General features: G+C 38.8%; 1 protein-coding gene across 4 annotated transcripts in view; it reads right to left on the bottom strand.

Annotated features, from left to right (window-relative positions):
• Positions 1-9,781: 9,781 nt before the first annotated feature.
• LOC126397419 (RNA-binding protein Musashi homolog 2-like) overlaps positions 9,782-15,235 on the bottom strand; it is a 499,199-nt gene continuing 493,745 nt past the window's right edge. For all 4 annotated transcript variants that reach the window (XM_050056179.1, XM_050056199.1, XM_050056189.1 and 1 more), the window contains one exon: positions 9,782-11,560. In XM_050056179.1, the coding sequence (XP_049912136.1) occupies positions 11,492-11,560 (69 nt within the window). In that variant the 3' untranslated portion in view covers positions 9,782-11,491. The remainder of the gene's footprint in view (positions 11,561-15,235) is intronic.

Genomic DNA, 15,235 nt, shown 5'->3' with positions numbered 1-15,235 from the left:
TGCCATCTACTGGTTACCTGTCAAAACACATAAAGCCTGCTGCAAGAAATCTTGGTGTCATACTTAATAGTAATTTATGTATTGAACAACATGTCAATAAGCTTGTCCAATCATGCTTTTGTCACCTCAAACATGCTGTTATATCTTCGCGTCTTGATTATTGCAACAGCCTTTATTCCTGTCTTAATCAAAAAATCTTGCAACGACTTCAGATTGTTCACAACTCAGCTGCAAGGCTTTTAACCCAAACCAAAAAGTATGACCACATCACACCAATTTTAGCCTCTTTACATTGGCTCCCGTTTGTTTTAGGATTGACTGTAAAATCTTATTGATTGCTTTTAAGGCTCTTCATGGCCAGGCTCCAGATTACATTTACAAAATGTACTTTATTGGAAAGGACATCCTGATTTTATCTGAAGACTCTGTCTATTTTATTGCTATGTTATTGATTGCATTTCCCATTTATTATCTTGATTTTAGTTTTGGCCTTCCTTATTTTATCTTTTACTTTGGTGACATTTTATGACATGTTATTTATTTTATTCTCATTGTGTTTTAAATGTGTTTAGTTTTATTGTACAGCACTTTGTAACTGTGATTTGAAAAATTTGATATAAATAAAGTATTATTATTATCACCACACAAAAGGAAGTGCATCTACTGCCAGCTCACCAAGCACCACTGAGCTATCTAACTAACATTATGTTGCAGATTGCCTTCATATTTGTCTCTTTTAACTATTGTTTGAATGAAACAAACACTCTTTGTTATTGCATTCACTATTACTTTGTAGACTGGTGACAACTTTGTGAAAAGCATGGCAGAAGAATAAAACTAATTGTTCATCACTAAGAGCTCAGAGACAGGCCCAAGGCTGGTTGAAGGAGTGTGGGGACACTCAGAGCCCCGGTTATATTTTAGCCTTCCACAGCTACAGGACTGAAGCAGCATGCTTTAAATGCACACTGGAGAGCACAAAACCTCACTAAATGAGTTCTCAAGAGACCTCCCTGCACCTGCAGTCATTTTTCAACCTTTTTTAATTGGTTCTCCTCAGTCAGCTGATGCCCTGTGTAAAAGCTCCATTGGCTGTGAGCCAGCTTCCAATCTAACCATCAACCTCATTCTGACACAAGTGCGCAAAGGACACTAGTTGCTTGTGGTGGAAATCTTTTGTACAACACACAATACAGTCATCAGTGTTCGAGCCATAGACACAAACAACCTTAAAACAAGTGCTTGACCTTTCTCTAGGCAGGGAGGACTGGTTTGCTTGCCTGCATTTTGTCCATGGTGCAGTTCTACAAAGAGGTACTGTAACTGTACTGTAGTCAGGTATTTTTTACACAAATGACTTGAAGGATGTCTGAAAATATCTGCCTTGTTTCATGACATTCTTGGCTTAAGACCCAACAAGCATTTATGTTTTTTTAGCTTTAGACTTATGAGCCTGTTTACACCTGATATGAACATGCATTCTGAGTGATCCAAGCACAAGTGGACAGCTCTAAGTATGGCTGTTCACACCTGGCAATAGAATGCATCTCCACATGCGTCTTGAGTGACCACTTGTGATCGGATCTCACTTCACAGCGTTACATGCAAATAAACACCTACATCATTTCCGTTTGCAAAGACCAAATGCGGGTTTTTTTTAATTGGAGGGAAGTTTGTCGTGATATAAGCGCACTTAGAGCCTTTAATTATATTTAAAATGGGTAAAATCTTATTTCATTGTAGAGCTGTAAGCAGCACATTGATTCAATCTATCAATAAATAACTTTATTTGTTCCCAGTGGGGTAATTGGTTGTGCAGCAGTGGGATGCATACATTGAGCATATATAAAACAAAGGACACATAATGCAATACTAAGACTGAAAACAAAACATCTTTAACATGAATACGCTGCAAAAAATGTCAGTCAAATAAAAAGAAAAAAGTTAAAGATAAAACACTAACAAGTTAAACCATTTGCAAAGAACTACCTTTTTCTTGTAAAGTTTAGCAGGGAGATGGCAGAGGATATAAAGGAGTGTTTGAGTCTGTTGGTTTGAGTTAGTGGAAGTCTGAGGAGGGTTCCAGATGGCTGAGACTGTTGATGTAAACAATGGGAACAATCAGACAGGATTAATTCTGCTATTCTTGCATAACTCTTTGTTACAAACATGCTGCAGAGTTTTGCTGCAGTTGCAGCCAATCAAAGTGGCTTGAACCAAGCCACACAACACCATTCCAGCCAATCAGTAACAGGGAGCTTTTGTGCTTGTGTACAGGTGAAAGGCCATGGAAGTATAAAGAGAAAGGCAGTGGGAACAAGAGGGACAGTAAATCTGCCAAAGTTACTGTAATGTGCTGAACTCCACAGCAAATATCACCAGTCTTTCTCCATAGAATCTCTGACTCCACCTTCAATTCTTGTTACCGATGCGCCCTCCCTATATGTCAAAGATTTTCCTCTTTGAGATTTTGCTCTTTTTAAAAAAAAAACAAAACAAAACAAAAAAAACCAAACATAATTGTGTTTTAATCTCCATAGAGCAAGCTTTGTTGTGTTTTAATCTTGACATAATGTACAGTGATCATTATAAAACCTCAGGACTTTGACATATCTATTATTAAGAATCAGTAATATGTGCCAGAGATGGTCTTGCTTTTGGTTTTTTGTAAACATCACTACACAACACAACTGTTATTCTCTGAATATGTTCCTCCATTCAAGGCTGCAGTATGCTGTAAAAAAAACTATTACCAATAACACTGGTGTGGTTTTTATGAACCTTAATGGTATTAATAATTAAAGTTAGAAAGAAGAGTGAAGCTGTTTAACCATTATAGACATCAAACCCAGTGTTAAGTCAAACGTTTCACTTATGTCTTTATGGTGTAAATGAAAACTTAAAAAACTCAAAAAAAAAAAAAAAAAAAGAAAAAATGCAGTTTGGAAAAGGCCCAGAATTAAGCTGTTTAGAGCAGGACAAAAGATACAGGTGTAAAGTACAGGAAAAACTGTGAAATTCCCCAAATGGACAAGTGGACAGCCACAGTATGCATGACACTACCTAAAACTAGAGAGAGCAGGTGTGACACCATGAGATCACACCTTATGCTTTATTTCAAAAAAGTGAAATCACCTAACGTGATTTAAGTATTTACAGGTCTGCAATTGGTTTAGAGACTGTGAGTGTTCCAGACCTTATTCCTGGCCCAAGTTGGGGACGATTTGCCACAACAACATGTTATCAGTTGTATGTAAGTATATATGTTTAGAGGACAGTCTGGGTTATGTTGAGATCATAAACTAATTATTTCATTATCAGTAAACAAGGAATTACACCCACTGCCTCTATAACATTCTAGCTTGGGTCCAGACCTTTAAATCCACCCACCCAATTGTGGTTTCTTGGTTTAATTGAATCAAATATCTGGTGGGGTGGGGTAAATGAAAATTAGTTAATCAGCACCATGAGCAGGAATAATACTGTTGTCAAGCACTGAGGAGTAATACCAACAATGGCAAGCGCTATAAACAAGATAGAGGCTGCCTTTGAGGCTTGTAAAAATCAACACCTTCTCAATTTTCTCTACCACTGATTCAGTTTGTTTTAAAACCTCTGCAAAACAAATATGTAGGTATGGCTATGCATGAGTGTGGGCTTAAAATGACAGACTCACAGTGCATGACCACTTTACGGTACGATATGCCTAAACTCGTGTCCGCCCTGCACCGCTGGTCACTTGTGGGTTGCAGCTTAATTGATGTCTTGATGTGAGCACTGTTTGAATTTTTCAAAATGTCATGCCCTCTTGTCACACACCACCAGCTTGGTCTGCATCGCAGGTATCCCAGGGTGCTTTGTGCAGTGAATCAATTGCTTCCAATACACAGTGAATGGGTGCAAATTTCTGGTTGTGTTTAGTCGTGTATAGTGTGCACGCACCATGAGGTGAAAATGTTGGACTCTAGTGACTGGTTATGGAAAATCAAATCCCCCTTCCTGCTAAATAAAGTCAAAGTGGACGCAATGTCAGACTGAAGATGGAAACGAAGAGTAACAAGTTGACAGTTCTGTCTCATATCAGGCAAATGTTCTTTACTTTACAGAATCTTCTTTCAAAAAATATTTGAGCACCATTTTCATGTCATCATAGAGGAGTTCCCTCTTGTGCCTCTGACTATGAAATAAAGAAGCTATATAAATTAGTCTAAATTTAAGAATAGATGGCAGTGTAACTTCACAGTGATGATTTAATTTGACAAAACACTTAACAAAAGGTCCACTACAGGCTTTTTTTTAGAGCTTTCAAAAGCATATCCCAGTCTTCATCAGCAGCTGAAGCTGGCTCAGCTGTCATACATGACCCAAGTGTGGAGTTGCAGTCAAATGACAACAGGTGACCCCTGTCTCTGTTTAAAGATTTTCTCTGGGGTCGAATGTTAATCTCTTCCCTTAAGTTTCCCTGCTTGTCCACTGACTCCTGCAAATGATTAATTGATTATGATGTTTCATGTACATGTGTTGCTTTTTCACATGAATTTCATGAATATGAATAAAGGCATCCAAGTTCGATGTTTCTGTTGATTTCATGTTGGTCAGCAGTAAAAACATTACTTGAACTGATTGAAAACAGCTTTATTTCATTTTTTTAGACAAACACATTGATTTCTGGACCAGAGTAGAGGATGGAATCCTTTCACAAACATCTTTTATTATTATTTGAAAATACAAATATAAAATTATACTTTCCACATCAGGGATGTGAGAGACCCCATCCACGTTTTTGTCTATTCTTCTGTATTTCTTTTTTTTTGTTTTTTTTTTTGTTTCTTTTTTTACAACAGGGCTTGAGCAAGCCATACAAGAAGACCTGAAAGATGTTTTCAGACAGTCAGTCCATTCAGTCAGCTATCATGGTAAAAAGTCTGTTAACATTAAAAAGTGGGCAAGTGGTAGGAATGGGCAAGGCAATCAGATACCTCCATATAAAGGTCAAGCTTCTACTGCTACATGATGAGAAACTAATGACTGCATCACTTCTAAAAACATGAAACCTTCAAGTCAGTGTAGAGTTGTGCCACTGTTGGCACAACTCTACACAAAATTATTATAATACCTTCTACTTTTGTTTTCATTTTATTTGCTTCATGGGAAGATGGTTGCTGTGAGTGCTGGCTGTACATGAAGCTAACCCTTTGATCCATGTATACATGACTATCCCCACCAGCAGACATGAGCTATGTTACAGTGACGAGATGTGCGGTTGGCCATTACCTAGCACTTGCCTCAAAATTCAAGTTTAAGTGGATACAGTAGTACACTCACAATATATATATATATTCCAAAAACCTTCCAGGTCATATGTTGTGTTTTTTCTCTCTCTCTTTTTTTTTCCTAGTCAACAATTAACCAATGATGAACTTGTCTAGCAAGATGTGTAACATTCATCAGCTGTAAACTGCTGTCAATATTAAAGTACAGCAACAACAGAGCCATGCTACCTTAAAGTGCCAGCTATGAGATCAAATCAAAACAATCTGAAGCGATGAAGGTGTACTGCATAAGAAGATGGGAAACTGGATCAGCTACTTTGAAATGGGAAACAGCTCATACTTTAATCAAATTGGCTTAGGTAGGTACAGATTCAGTTTTCTGATACCTGATGTGATGATGTGACCATTGGGCTTGAATATACATAGATTCTGCATACACCAATCAGCCACAACGTTAAAACCACTGACAGGTGAAGTGAACACTCAGTATGTTTACATGACATTAGAGAAAACAGATTTATTGTCGTAGTCCGACTAAAACCGGTGTTTTAGTCCAACTGAAATTGTACTAAATTGAATTTCTCAAAGTCGGACAAATACACCTAGATAATGCAATTGGGAGTCAAATTACGCATGTATACAGTCAATTGGACCCACACTGGCCTAAGCATTTTGTGCTTGCTCCACAGTTTCTGCCCCATGCTATGATCCGCTTGTCTAAAGCAATAAATGCATACCAGAAGAAGAAGCCGGTAACAACATGGTGAAGTCTACATCCAGAGCCACGCATTTTTGTGCGGACGAAATGTGCAGAGCTGTAAAGTTGTTCACCATGGTACCAGTTTGCCACTAGCTATCCATAGCGAACTTGTTTGTCAGTTGTTTGGTTTGTGAAGTAACAGGTCAACCGGAAAAGGTTCAATACTAACAAACTGAAAGGGGGCATATCGCCACCTATTGTAGCAGAGTTGGACATACTTCATTCAATAAATCAATTCCCCTGCTGTGCTTGTATAGTGGGACAAGTATAGTCGTCCAATTAAATGGCCTAGTCGAGCTTTAACTGTGGTTCGTCTTAACTGTGCATGTAAACGTACTGACTGATCATGTTATTACAATGCAATGTTCTGCTGGGCAGCCTTGAATCCTGGCATTCATGCCACTTGCCCTAACCACCCACCCAAACACTGCTGCAGACCATGTACACCCCCTCATGGTAATGGCATTCCCTGATGGCAGTGGCCCACCACAGCAAAACAACGCACCATGCCACACCGCAAGAATTGTTCAGGAATGGCCCGGGGAATATGACAACGAGCTTAAGGCCCTGTCTTCCGAAATCCCCAGACCCCAATCCGATCAAGTGTCTGTTGGAAGTACCAGCACAAATCCAATTCAAAGAGGCCCCACCTCACAACCCACAGGGCTCGAAGGCTCAGCCTCCACCTCCCTGGTGCCAAACACCACAGGACACCAAAGGAGGCCTTACCGTACATTGGACTTGGCTCTGACCAGTTGAGGAATGGACCCAGGACCTATGGGATACTGGCAAGTCCATGCCCAATCTGAGTAAGTGGTTTTAATGTTATGACAGATTGCTGAACATCACAAGTGGAAGAAACATACCCTGCATGAATATACACAGATGCTTCTCACTACACTTTGAGCTTTTAATTTCATGGTTTGTTGTATCTTAGGATTTCAAGCAAAGCACTAAGTGCTACTGTAGTGGGAAAAATAAGGATGAAGTTTTCACAGCAGCATGATACGCACCGGGCACATCAGTTATTACAGGCAGTGGGCAACAACCCAAGTTGTCACATAGGCTGGACCTATTTTATAACAGTTTACGCTGACCATGATCATTCCCTGACCTTAACCAAGTGATTATTATTGCAGTTATAATGACAAAGGTCCCCTGGCCTTAATGAAGTAGCAGTTTTAACCCCAACCATGATGTTCCCCTTACCCTAAATGAGTTGTGTTTGTCGTCTCCAACTTATACAAGTGATTTATTGTTCCCGCAGAAATTTGTGATACTGCTTTGCTGCCTTCTGAGACCAATGTCTAATTTGTGATTTCAGCTGTAAAATAAAATTGATTTGATTACCCTAGTCTGGCATTATATGTGCCCCAAATGCATACTTTGCTTTTCAAATAAGTGGCATATGAACATAATTTGTATGCACTGTGTCCATTGACTGTCTCTGGCATTGCTCTTATATTGTGTTCACATCGAACACAAAGCAAATTGTACTCTTGCGAATACAGCAGCTGGAGTGTTTTTGTTTTTTTGAAGAATAATAATTTTGCAACTGGTAAATATTCTGCCTTAACAGCTGTGCTAATGGTTGTGCGAAGGCAGCTAGCGGCTAATTTGGTTCGTGGTAAGGTGCAACTGATAGCTAAGTCACATGAACACTGTAAACATGGAGGCTCTGTGCTTTGAATCAACATGAACCAAGATGACAACATTCTCTATCATCTTTCATACTGTCTATGGCAGAGCATTACTGCTTCACTCCTTCCCTGTTTACTGTCTAGAACAAAAGACTGACATGTATTACTCAGAGCATACTGCTAAGAAGCAACTCAACAACATATCTGACACAAGTCACAAAAACATATTTTCAGGGCACACAATGTTCTCTGGCTTTGCTCACTAATCTCCGAGCCCTCTTGTTTTTGTTCTGTCTCTGTAAAGTACTAGCGTTAACTGAGCTCTGGGTGGTAAATTTGTGAATACTAGCAAAGGAATAACCTTTCCTACTTTCCATATGTTTGGCTATTACTTGCTGCCTTTGTTGTTTGGATTGGTTAGGGTTAGGGTAAGGATGTCAGGGTAAGCCAATCAGAGGCACAGTAAGGCACAGTAAGGCACAGTAAGGCGGGCCATTTCTTCGCTATCCTAGGATTCACAAATTCCTCTCTGGGTGGCCACAAACAGCGACAATTAGTCTATCCTCCATTTATAATTCTCATTCACATCTGGAGACTCTCTACTCAACACTGATAGATTTTCTCAACACAGTGTCACACACATTTACGGCACCTGCACACACGCGAATAGCTTACATTTCACATTTGCATCAACTGGTCCAAATTTGCATCTATGCGTGTTTTTGCAATTGACTTTGTACAAAATTTCCCCATGTGAAATTTCATGTTCAGTGTGAACATTGTTTGGCAAAAGTGCAAAGCCATAACTCGACATATTAACAGATATATTTCGAAACAGCTCAGGTAGACAAGTGGGGGACAGGTTTACCTCATTCCCATAGCAACTGTTTCTATTCAGGTCACCAAATTCCAGGAAAGAAAGTTATTGCAAGTTCTTAAGGCTATATAGGTATCTCAGATGAGATGTGCATTGATGAGCAGGATACTAGACAACCAGCTGCTTCAGTGATTGACATTATAATAATGATTAAAGTATGAGCTGTTTTCATGATTCAAGAGTAAAAAATAAATCATTTTGGGTGAGTTAAACTAAAATTTACAAATACTGAACAAGTAAAAAAAACAGTCTTACAAAGTAGTATCATGGGATATTTCAAGAATAGAAATATTAAAACAGAGTTCACATTAATGATATTTATAATAATCATTATTGTTATTACTGTTATTATCATCAATCTGTTGTAGCTATATAAAAATAATTTATCTGTTTCATCAGTGTAATAAAACCCCTACTGCTCTTTAACTTTGTCAAATCATAACAAATCAAAGTGTTTTGCATATCTAGCATTAGCATTTAAGGTAGTATGGCAAACCCCCTGTTTTTATAACATTCAAGGGTGGGGATCCATTTAATGCCTTGTTTACAAGAACAACTTACAGCAAATCTTTCTTCAAACGTTTTCAGTGAGAGCTTTGGTTTGCTGAAACCACGTGAGAGCAGCACAGAACAGAAAGTCAACAGAAAAATCAAAATACAAGTGAAAACAATGTCAGCTTTTTTTCCCCAGATGGAAAAAATCAGAAAGTTCTATCCTTACAGGTCCTACATCATCTAATGAGTACAAGCTAATAGTATCTATTGCAACTACAGAACATCTATCACTAGTTACTAGGAGAAAGAGTGAGAGGAGAGACAAAGGGAGTGACAGTTTTAAAGGTTAACAAATCTGTGTATAGACCACTACACTGGTATCAAAGACAGCACTCCTTTATAAGGTCATTGGATTTTCTTTTGTATACATTATTGAAATACATTAATGATCAACTGAAGATTATTGTTGAGGATGACAAGGAATTAAGAGAAAACTCAATGGATATACAGTACATCATATTATTATTGTTATATAATCATTAACAACCACAAAAAATATTGATACAAATCCTTCTTAGAAATGTAAATCATACAAGGGAACGTATGTTTCTTTTTAATTAATGACATACACATTTCCACTTTTCTTTTCTTTTTTTTTTTGTGATTATTACTTGAAGTCCTCATTTTAGAAACAGTCCAGCATTCAGCTTCCCATGTTTTGTAAAAGTAATTTCTAAAATATCTGTTTTAGCACAGAAGGGAATAAAACAGCATACATTTAATAATTCATTAACCATTTCAAAACTTTAAAGAAAGACTGATTCTTTAGTTATAGCAAATTCCTATTTACATTAAATTATAGATAACATTCCTATTTTTCTTTACATTTTTATTTTCATAATGCTTGTATGAAAATTTGTGTATTCAGTAATGGTGGATCAACCAGTGGTATGCAGGCAACTGTCAACATTTAAAAACAGTAAATAAATGTTTCAAGTTAGGCTGACCAAAACTAAGTTATAAATAAAAGTCTTCTTCAATAAGAGTCCACTTCAGAGACTGACCAAATAATGTGCAAATTAAATCTGCTCTCAGCCTTACCTCAGATAACAGTGCAACAACTTCACTTTGTCAGCCTGTCATATTTTTCAATTTTCATTCTCAAATAAGTTCTCTGGTCATCATTACAAAACACATAGGACTGAGGTAATAAGCAACACTCCTCTGCTGCACGTCTTCCTCCTTGTAAGAAACACAAGTTGCCAAAAAATGAAACTTGCAATATTGCCTTTTGTTTGACACCAGACATGTAAAGACAATTACAGTATATCAAACATCTTTGTGAAATATGAGGACACAACTGATTCGTCTAGTCTTCCCAAACTATCAAGTGTGCTTTGGATTGATTTCTTTTTCGTGCTACAGAGCTCCAGAGTCGCAGTGATGCAGAAGAGACAAACTTTTCAGCTGCGTGTCACAGAGTGCAGATCCACAGGTGTTTGTGACGTCTTTGTCTAATTGTGCCCACTATAACTCATCACATGGACAAAATATGCTGGTATCAAATTAGCCACAGTTGGAAAGCAAATAGCATGTACGGAGCGAACCAGCAGTGCATGATCTGTCATGGGGTTATCTTTTCCTCTGGCGTTGTGCAATAGATGGGACTCTGGTGAGACAGTTGATGTCCTCCCATCCAGCGTGTTGTGGCTTTGTCGCCCATTCAACCATCAAAAAAATATGTCTTTCCCTCTCTAAACCACTTTATGCCTGATATATGACTGGAACACAGTTACAGTTAAACAATTCAGTCTGACATAGAACTAAAAGGACAGCTTTTTCTATTTTTTTTCCCCCCTCCAGACAATAAAACATTTATAAAACAGGACCGTGAAAATATTGTAGTCCTCTTATTGCCAAAAATAGTTAGTGACCACATTGCAAGAGCCAAAGCTACTAGGTGTTCTTGGTTTATATTGTATTGTTTTGATACGTGAACCAAAACTGTCTCCACTGAGCTATGTTGGTTCACTTCAGATGTCTTTATATGTGTCTGACTATCTTTCAATCACTCAAAGATAAAAATACAAATAACCACAGTGTGTCAGCAGACACACAAAAAGGTGAGTGACATGTACATTGCTTCTTTTACGTGTGGATCAAAAGAAATAAACGCACACATAAAATAATCCAAACTAAATGCTGAAAAATAATTTCTCATTATTGATTTTAAGTCCAAGACAAAAAAAAAAAATATCACAATTTAAGGAAATAAATTGAAAAAAAAAAAAAGAAAAAAGAAAAGAAAATCTAAACCAACAAATCTCTACAAAAGGACACCAGTTACATTTAGAGGGATCTCCATAGCAGGTCAGGCTTTACACCACTCACGGACTGTCATCTTTTTTTCTGTGATGATTTTTGACTTTTGCTTTCAAACTGTTCTTCATCTGGTGCCTCCTCCGCTCTGGCTCACTGTGTGGATGCTGTAGTGGTTAGTGCTGGATGGCATCACCTGTACACAAAAGCAATTTAGAAACTCAGTCCTGAATCCTCCGGCCTTCTGAAATATTCCTTTGGCTGCACAAACACACAGAGCCAAAGCCGGTAAGCATTAAGAGCACGTCTTTCCTCGACAGAACATTTACTGAGTGTCTTGACAATGTGTTGTACTTCACACAGAACATCTCAAGGTACCTTTAGGTTTCAGACAGCCACACTGAGCTTACTTTAAGACCAGATAATGTCAGATTTTTATGTCCAGATTAAATATTCTGCTAATCTCTATCATTGACTAAGTATAACACAGTGTGGATTCACCGTACAACTAGACCATGATTCTACCTTTACTGCTTTAATTATCTTTGCCTAGTTACAAACCAACATCATTATCACTTCAAACTTAAACTATCAATAAATTTGAAAAATATATTATGCCATCTTATTTGATAGCAAAGTGGTCTTTGAAAGATACTAGTATTATTATATGAGTATTGTTATCTAATGTAACAACAAGACTATAATGGTGTGTTCAGACTGAATGTAAAGTCAATGGAAAGACCAACACATTCTCATCCCAAGTCGTCACATATCACCACTTTGTCAGTGGACTTTCACGTCTACATATTACGCGCTAGGTATCCTCCTGTGTCTGCTGTTGACATTCCAGGATGCCACCACCAACACCAGGATTTCAACAAAAGCACATGGTTAGGTTTAGAATAAAACAGCAGAGTTTGGCTCTATGTTCATATGGGAAGCGAAGAGGGAGTTTCTGAGTGAGAGTCTGGGGTTTGTTGGCCCCATCCATCCCCCCTCCTGTCTACCCATATGGACTTTGTGTGTATGGACTGACACCGTCCAGCAGCTTATCATACCATTGTGACAGGTGCCGTAATGCCGACCACTGGCGCATCATAACACCACAAAATGTACCGTCCAGACGCATTACAAACTGATGCCACCTGACGTTGTATCATATCACCGCAAAGGGTGGCTATTGGTGTTGGTGTCTGACGCCAAAATCACTAACTAAGCAGCAGTATTTGACAATTTTAGAATGAGAATGGCCTGGAAAGACATAGGTGGACAAAAACAACTGCAAATTAGCTCTAAGATGAACTCTTTGTTTTAACTTGAGAAAAAAAGGTGCACTGTCAAAGCTGTATGACTCCATATAAGATTTTGAGACATCTTATTTTAGTCCAAAGACAGAGACAGACTGATTGAACCACCACAAGAAAAACATTTTTGTTATTTTATGATTTGTTCTAGTTTCCAAATTTGCCAAATATCATTGAATGCAAACATGTCTGATAATACAGCTGAATTGGATCATGTAAAATTTACTACCATTACATATTGAATATTTCCTCTAATCTTTCACAGAACCACAGATCATTTAAAGGGTGAGAAATCTGAAACAACTTTGAGACATTAAAGGTATACTTTGCATACATCTTATTCTTGCTCTCAACCTGTCAAATACTGTCACATGGTCAGTGGCCCTACATGTCAAAATATGACATGCTACATACCCCTCCTCTGTCCGTTTTGGACGCCCAGGGATGGCTTGTCAATTTAGCTTTTGCTATGCACTGTGTCTTTTCAAAATAAATAAACAGTTGTTTATAGACAGTATGCTTGTTAAATACAGTATTTTTCAAAATAAACTTAGCTTTAGATTTACTTCCTTGGGTTTAAGCAACAAAAGCATGCGGTTAGGTTTACAAAAAAAACAAACAAAAACATAAAGGTTTGGCCTAAAATATGGCTTAAACATGAGACATTAACAACAGGCTCCCAGGCTAACGTTCTGAGTTTGACCCATCCACCTTCCCTTCTGCCCACTGTATGCACATTTTCTCGTGTCATACTATGGTAGTTGCTGCCACCTGGTGCATCTCATACCGCCACTAAGGGTGCCTATGTGCGTTGGTGTCTGATGCAGAAGGCCACTAATCAAGCTTCGCTATTTGACATGTTGGAAGTGATAGATAAGACCTCCAGCCACAACTCGAAGCAAGCACAAACCCCAACACCTCAGGTGTGTGCGTGCAACCCGGTCTCAATCCGAAGTCATCGGAAACTGGTGCTTGGTCACTGACTTCTGGTGTCAGACACTGAAGAAAAAAGCAGTTCTTTCACATCAGCATGATACCTTGCTGATCACTGCTATTGTTTAATGGCACCTGGCAGCATCAGGGGGAGAAACAGACAACAATGAATGCCGAGGGAGCAGATGTCCAAGTAGGGGGGGCAGGAGGGTTGGTGGATGGGTTCAACCACCACCAACTTTCACGCAGGAGGCTGGTGTTCATCTCCTGCAAGATGCAAAGCCAAACCCTGTTCTTTTTTCCAAACCTAACCGCATGCTTTCATCGCCTAGACCCAACCACGTGCATGTGTTGGATAAATGTGACCACCTGAGTTTGTTATTGAAGGAAAAAAACATCAATTTGCAGTGTCCTGACGTAGTGCATGTATTTTGAAAGAGACTGTATGCAAACTTTACATACATAAGTGAATACAGAAGTGTATTTTGAAAACAAATAGTACATGCAACAGGCTGAAGTTAACACTGCATCCCAGAACGTCAACAACCAATGCACCTGGGTACCTTGCAAGTCACACGTCGATGTGGGAAGTCCATGACCAAACGCCGATATGTGACGAGGTCAGAGTGAAAATGTGTGTGTGTGTGTGTGTGTGTGTGTGTGTGTGTATGTGTGTGTGTGTATGTGTGTTGTGGGCCTGGCTCCCCTCTCATTCTCCCAGTTCCCTGATTGCTGCCCAGCTTTTTCACCTGCTTCACAGCTTGTACCTGCTATCCATCAACTCATCAGCTCTGCAGCATATCTGCCACTCATCTACTCATTGCCAGATTGTTGACTTCACTACCAGTGGAAGTTTCATGTCCTAGGTCACTTGAAGGGTCACTGCCTGCCTTCCTGCCTGCCTGCCTGCCTGCAGCTTCGCCACAGTCACATCCAACCATTTCCCATGCTCTGCCTAGTTTTATCAGACACCAGCTCCTCACTACTTCTGCCTCCACCACCTCCGTTCTTCACCAAATCCTTTGTCATTCCCTGCAACTAGTCAATAACTCTGTTTTATTCATTTTACAGTGTCAGTCTGTGTCTGCATTTGGGTTCCTCCTGTTGACTGTTAACAGAGAGTGTTTCCAACTTTGTAGGTTTATGTTCAGCCCCTTCCTGTTTAAACATTCAATACCACTGTCCACAGAGACAAACCCAGTTTGGTATGGAAGAACCTGACCGTCCTGAACTCTACCCCAAAGGTTAACTTGGAGTCGAGGATGAACTGGTTAGAGTTTGGTGGTCAAAGGTCAAGGTCGCTGTGACCTTATATCCATCTCGTTCTTATGAATGCTATATCTAAAGAACAGCTAAAAGGAATTCTTCAAATTTAGCACAAATGTCCACTTGGACTCCATGATGAACTGATAAGAATTTGGTGGTCTGTCTCATTTTTGTGAATGTGATATCTCAAGAACACCATGAGGGAAATTCTTCAAATCTGGCACAAATGGTCACTTATAGTGTACCGTGCTCCTGGCCCGTATTCTGAATTTGTATCTGAATTCTCAGAGTTTTTATCCAGTTTAGTTCTTAAATCAGATAAAGTTATTATTGTAGGCGATTTTAACATTCATGTCGACGTTGATAAT

The sequence above is a fragment of the Epinephelus moara genome, chromosome 2 (genome assembly GCF_006386435.1).
Source record: "Epinephelus moara isolate mb chromosome 2, YSFRI_EMoa_1.0, whole genome shotgun sequence".
Classification (NCBI taxonomy): Eukaryota; Metazoa; Chordata; class Actinopteri; order Perciformes; family Serranidae; genus Epinephelus; species Epinephelus moara.
Note: the sequence above shows the minus strand (reverse complement) of the source record. Positions and strands in the feature narration are given on the sequence as shown.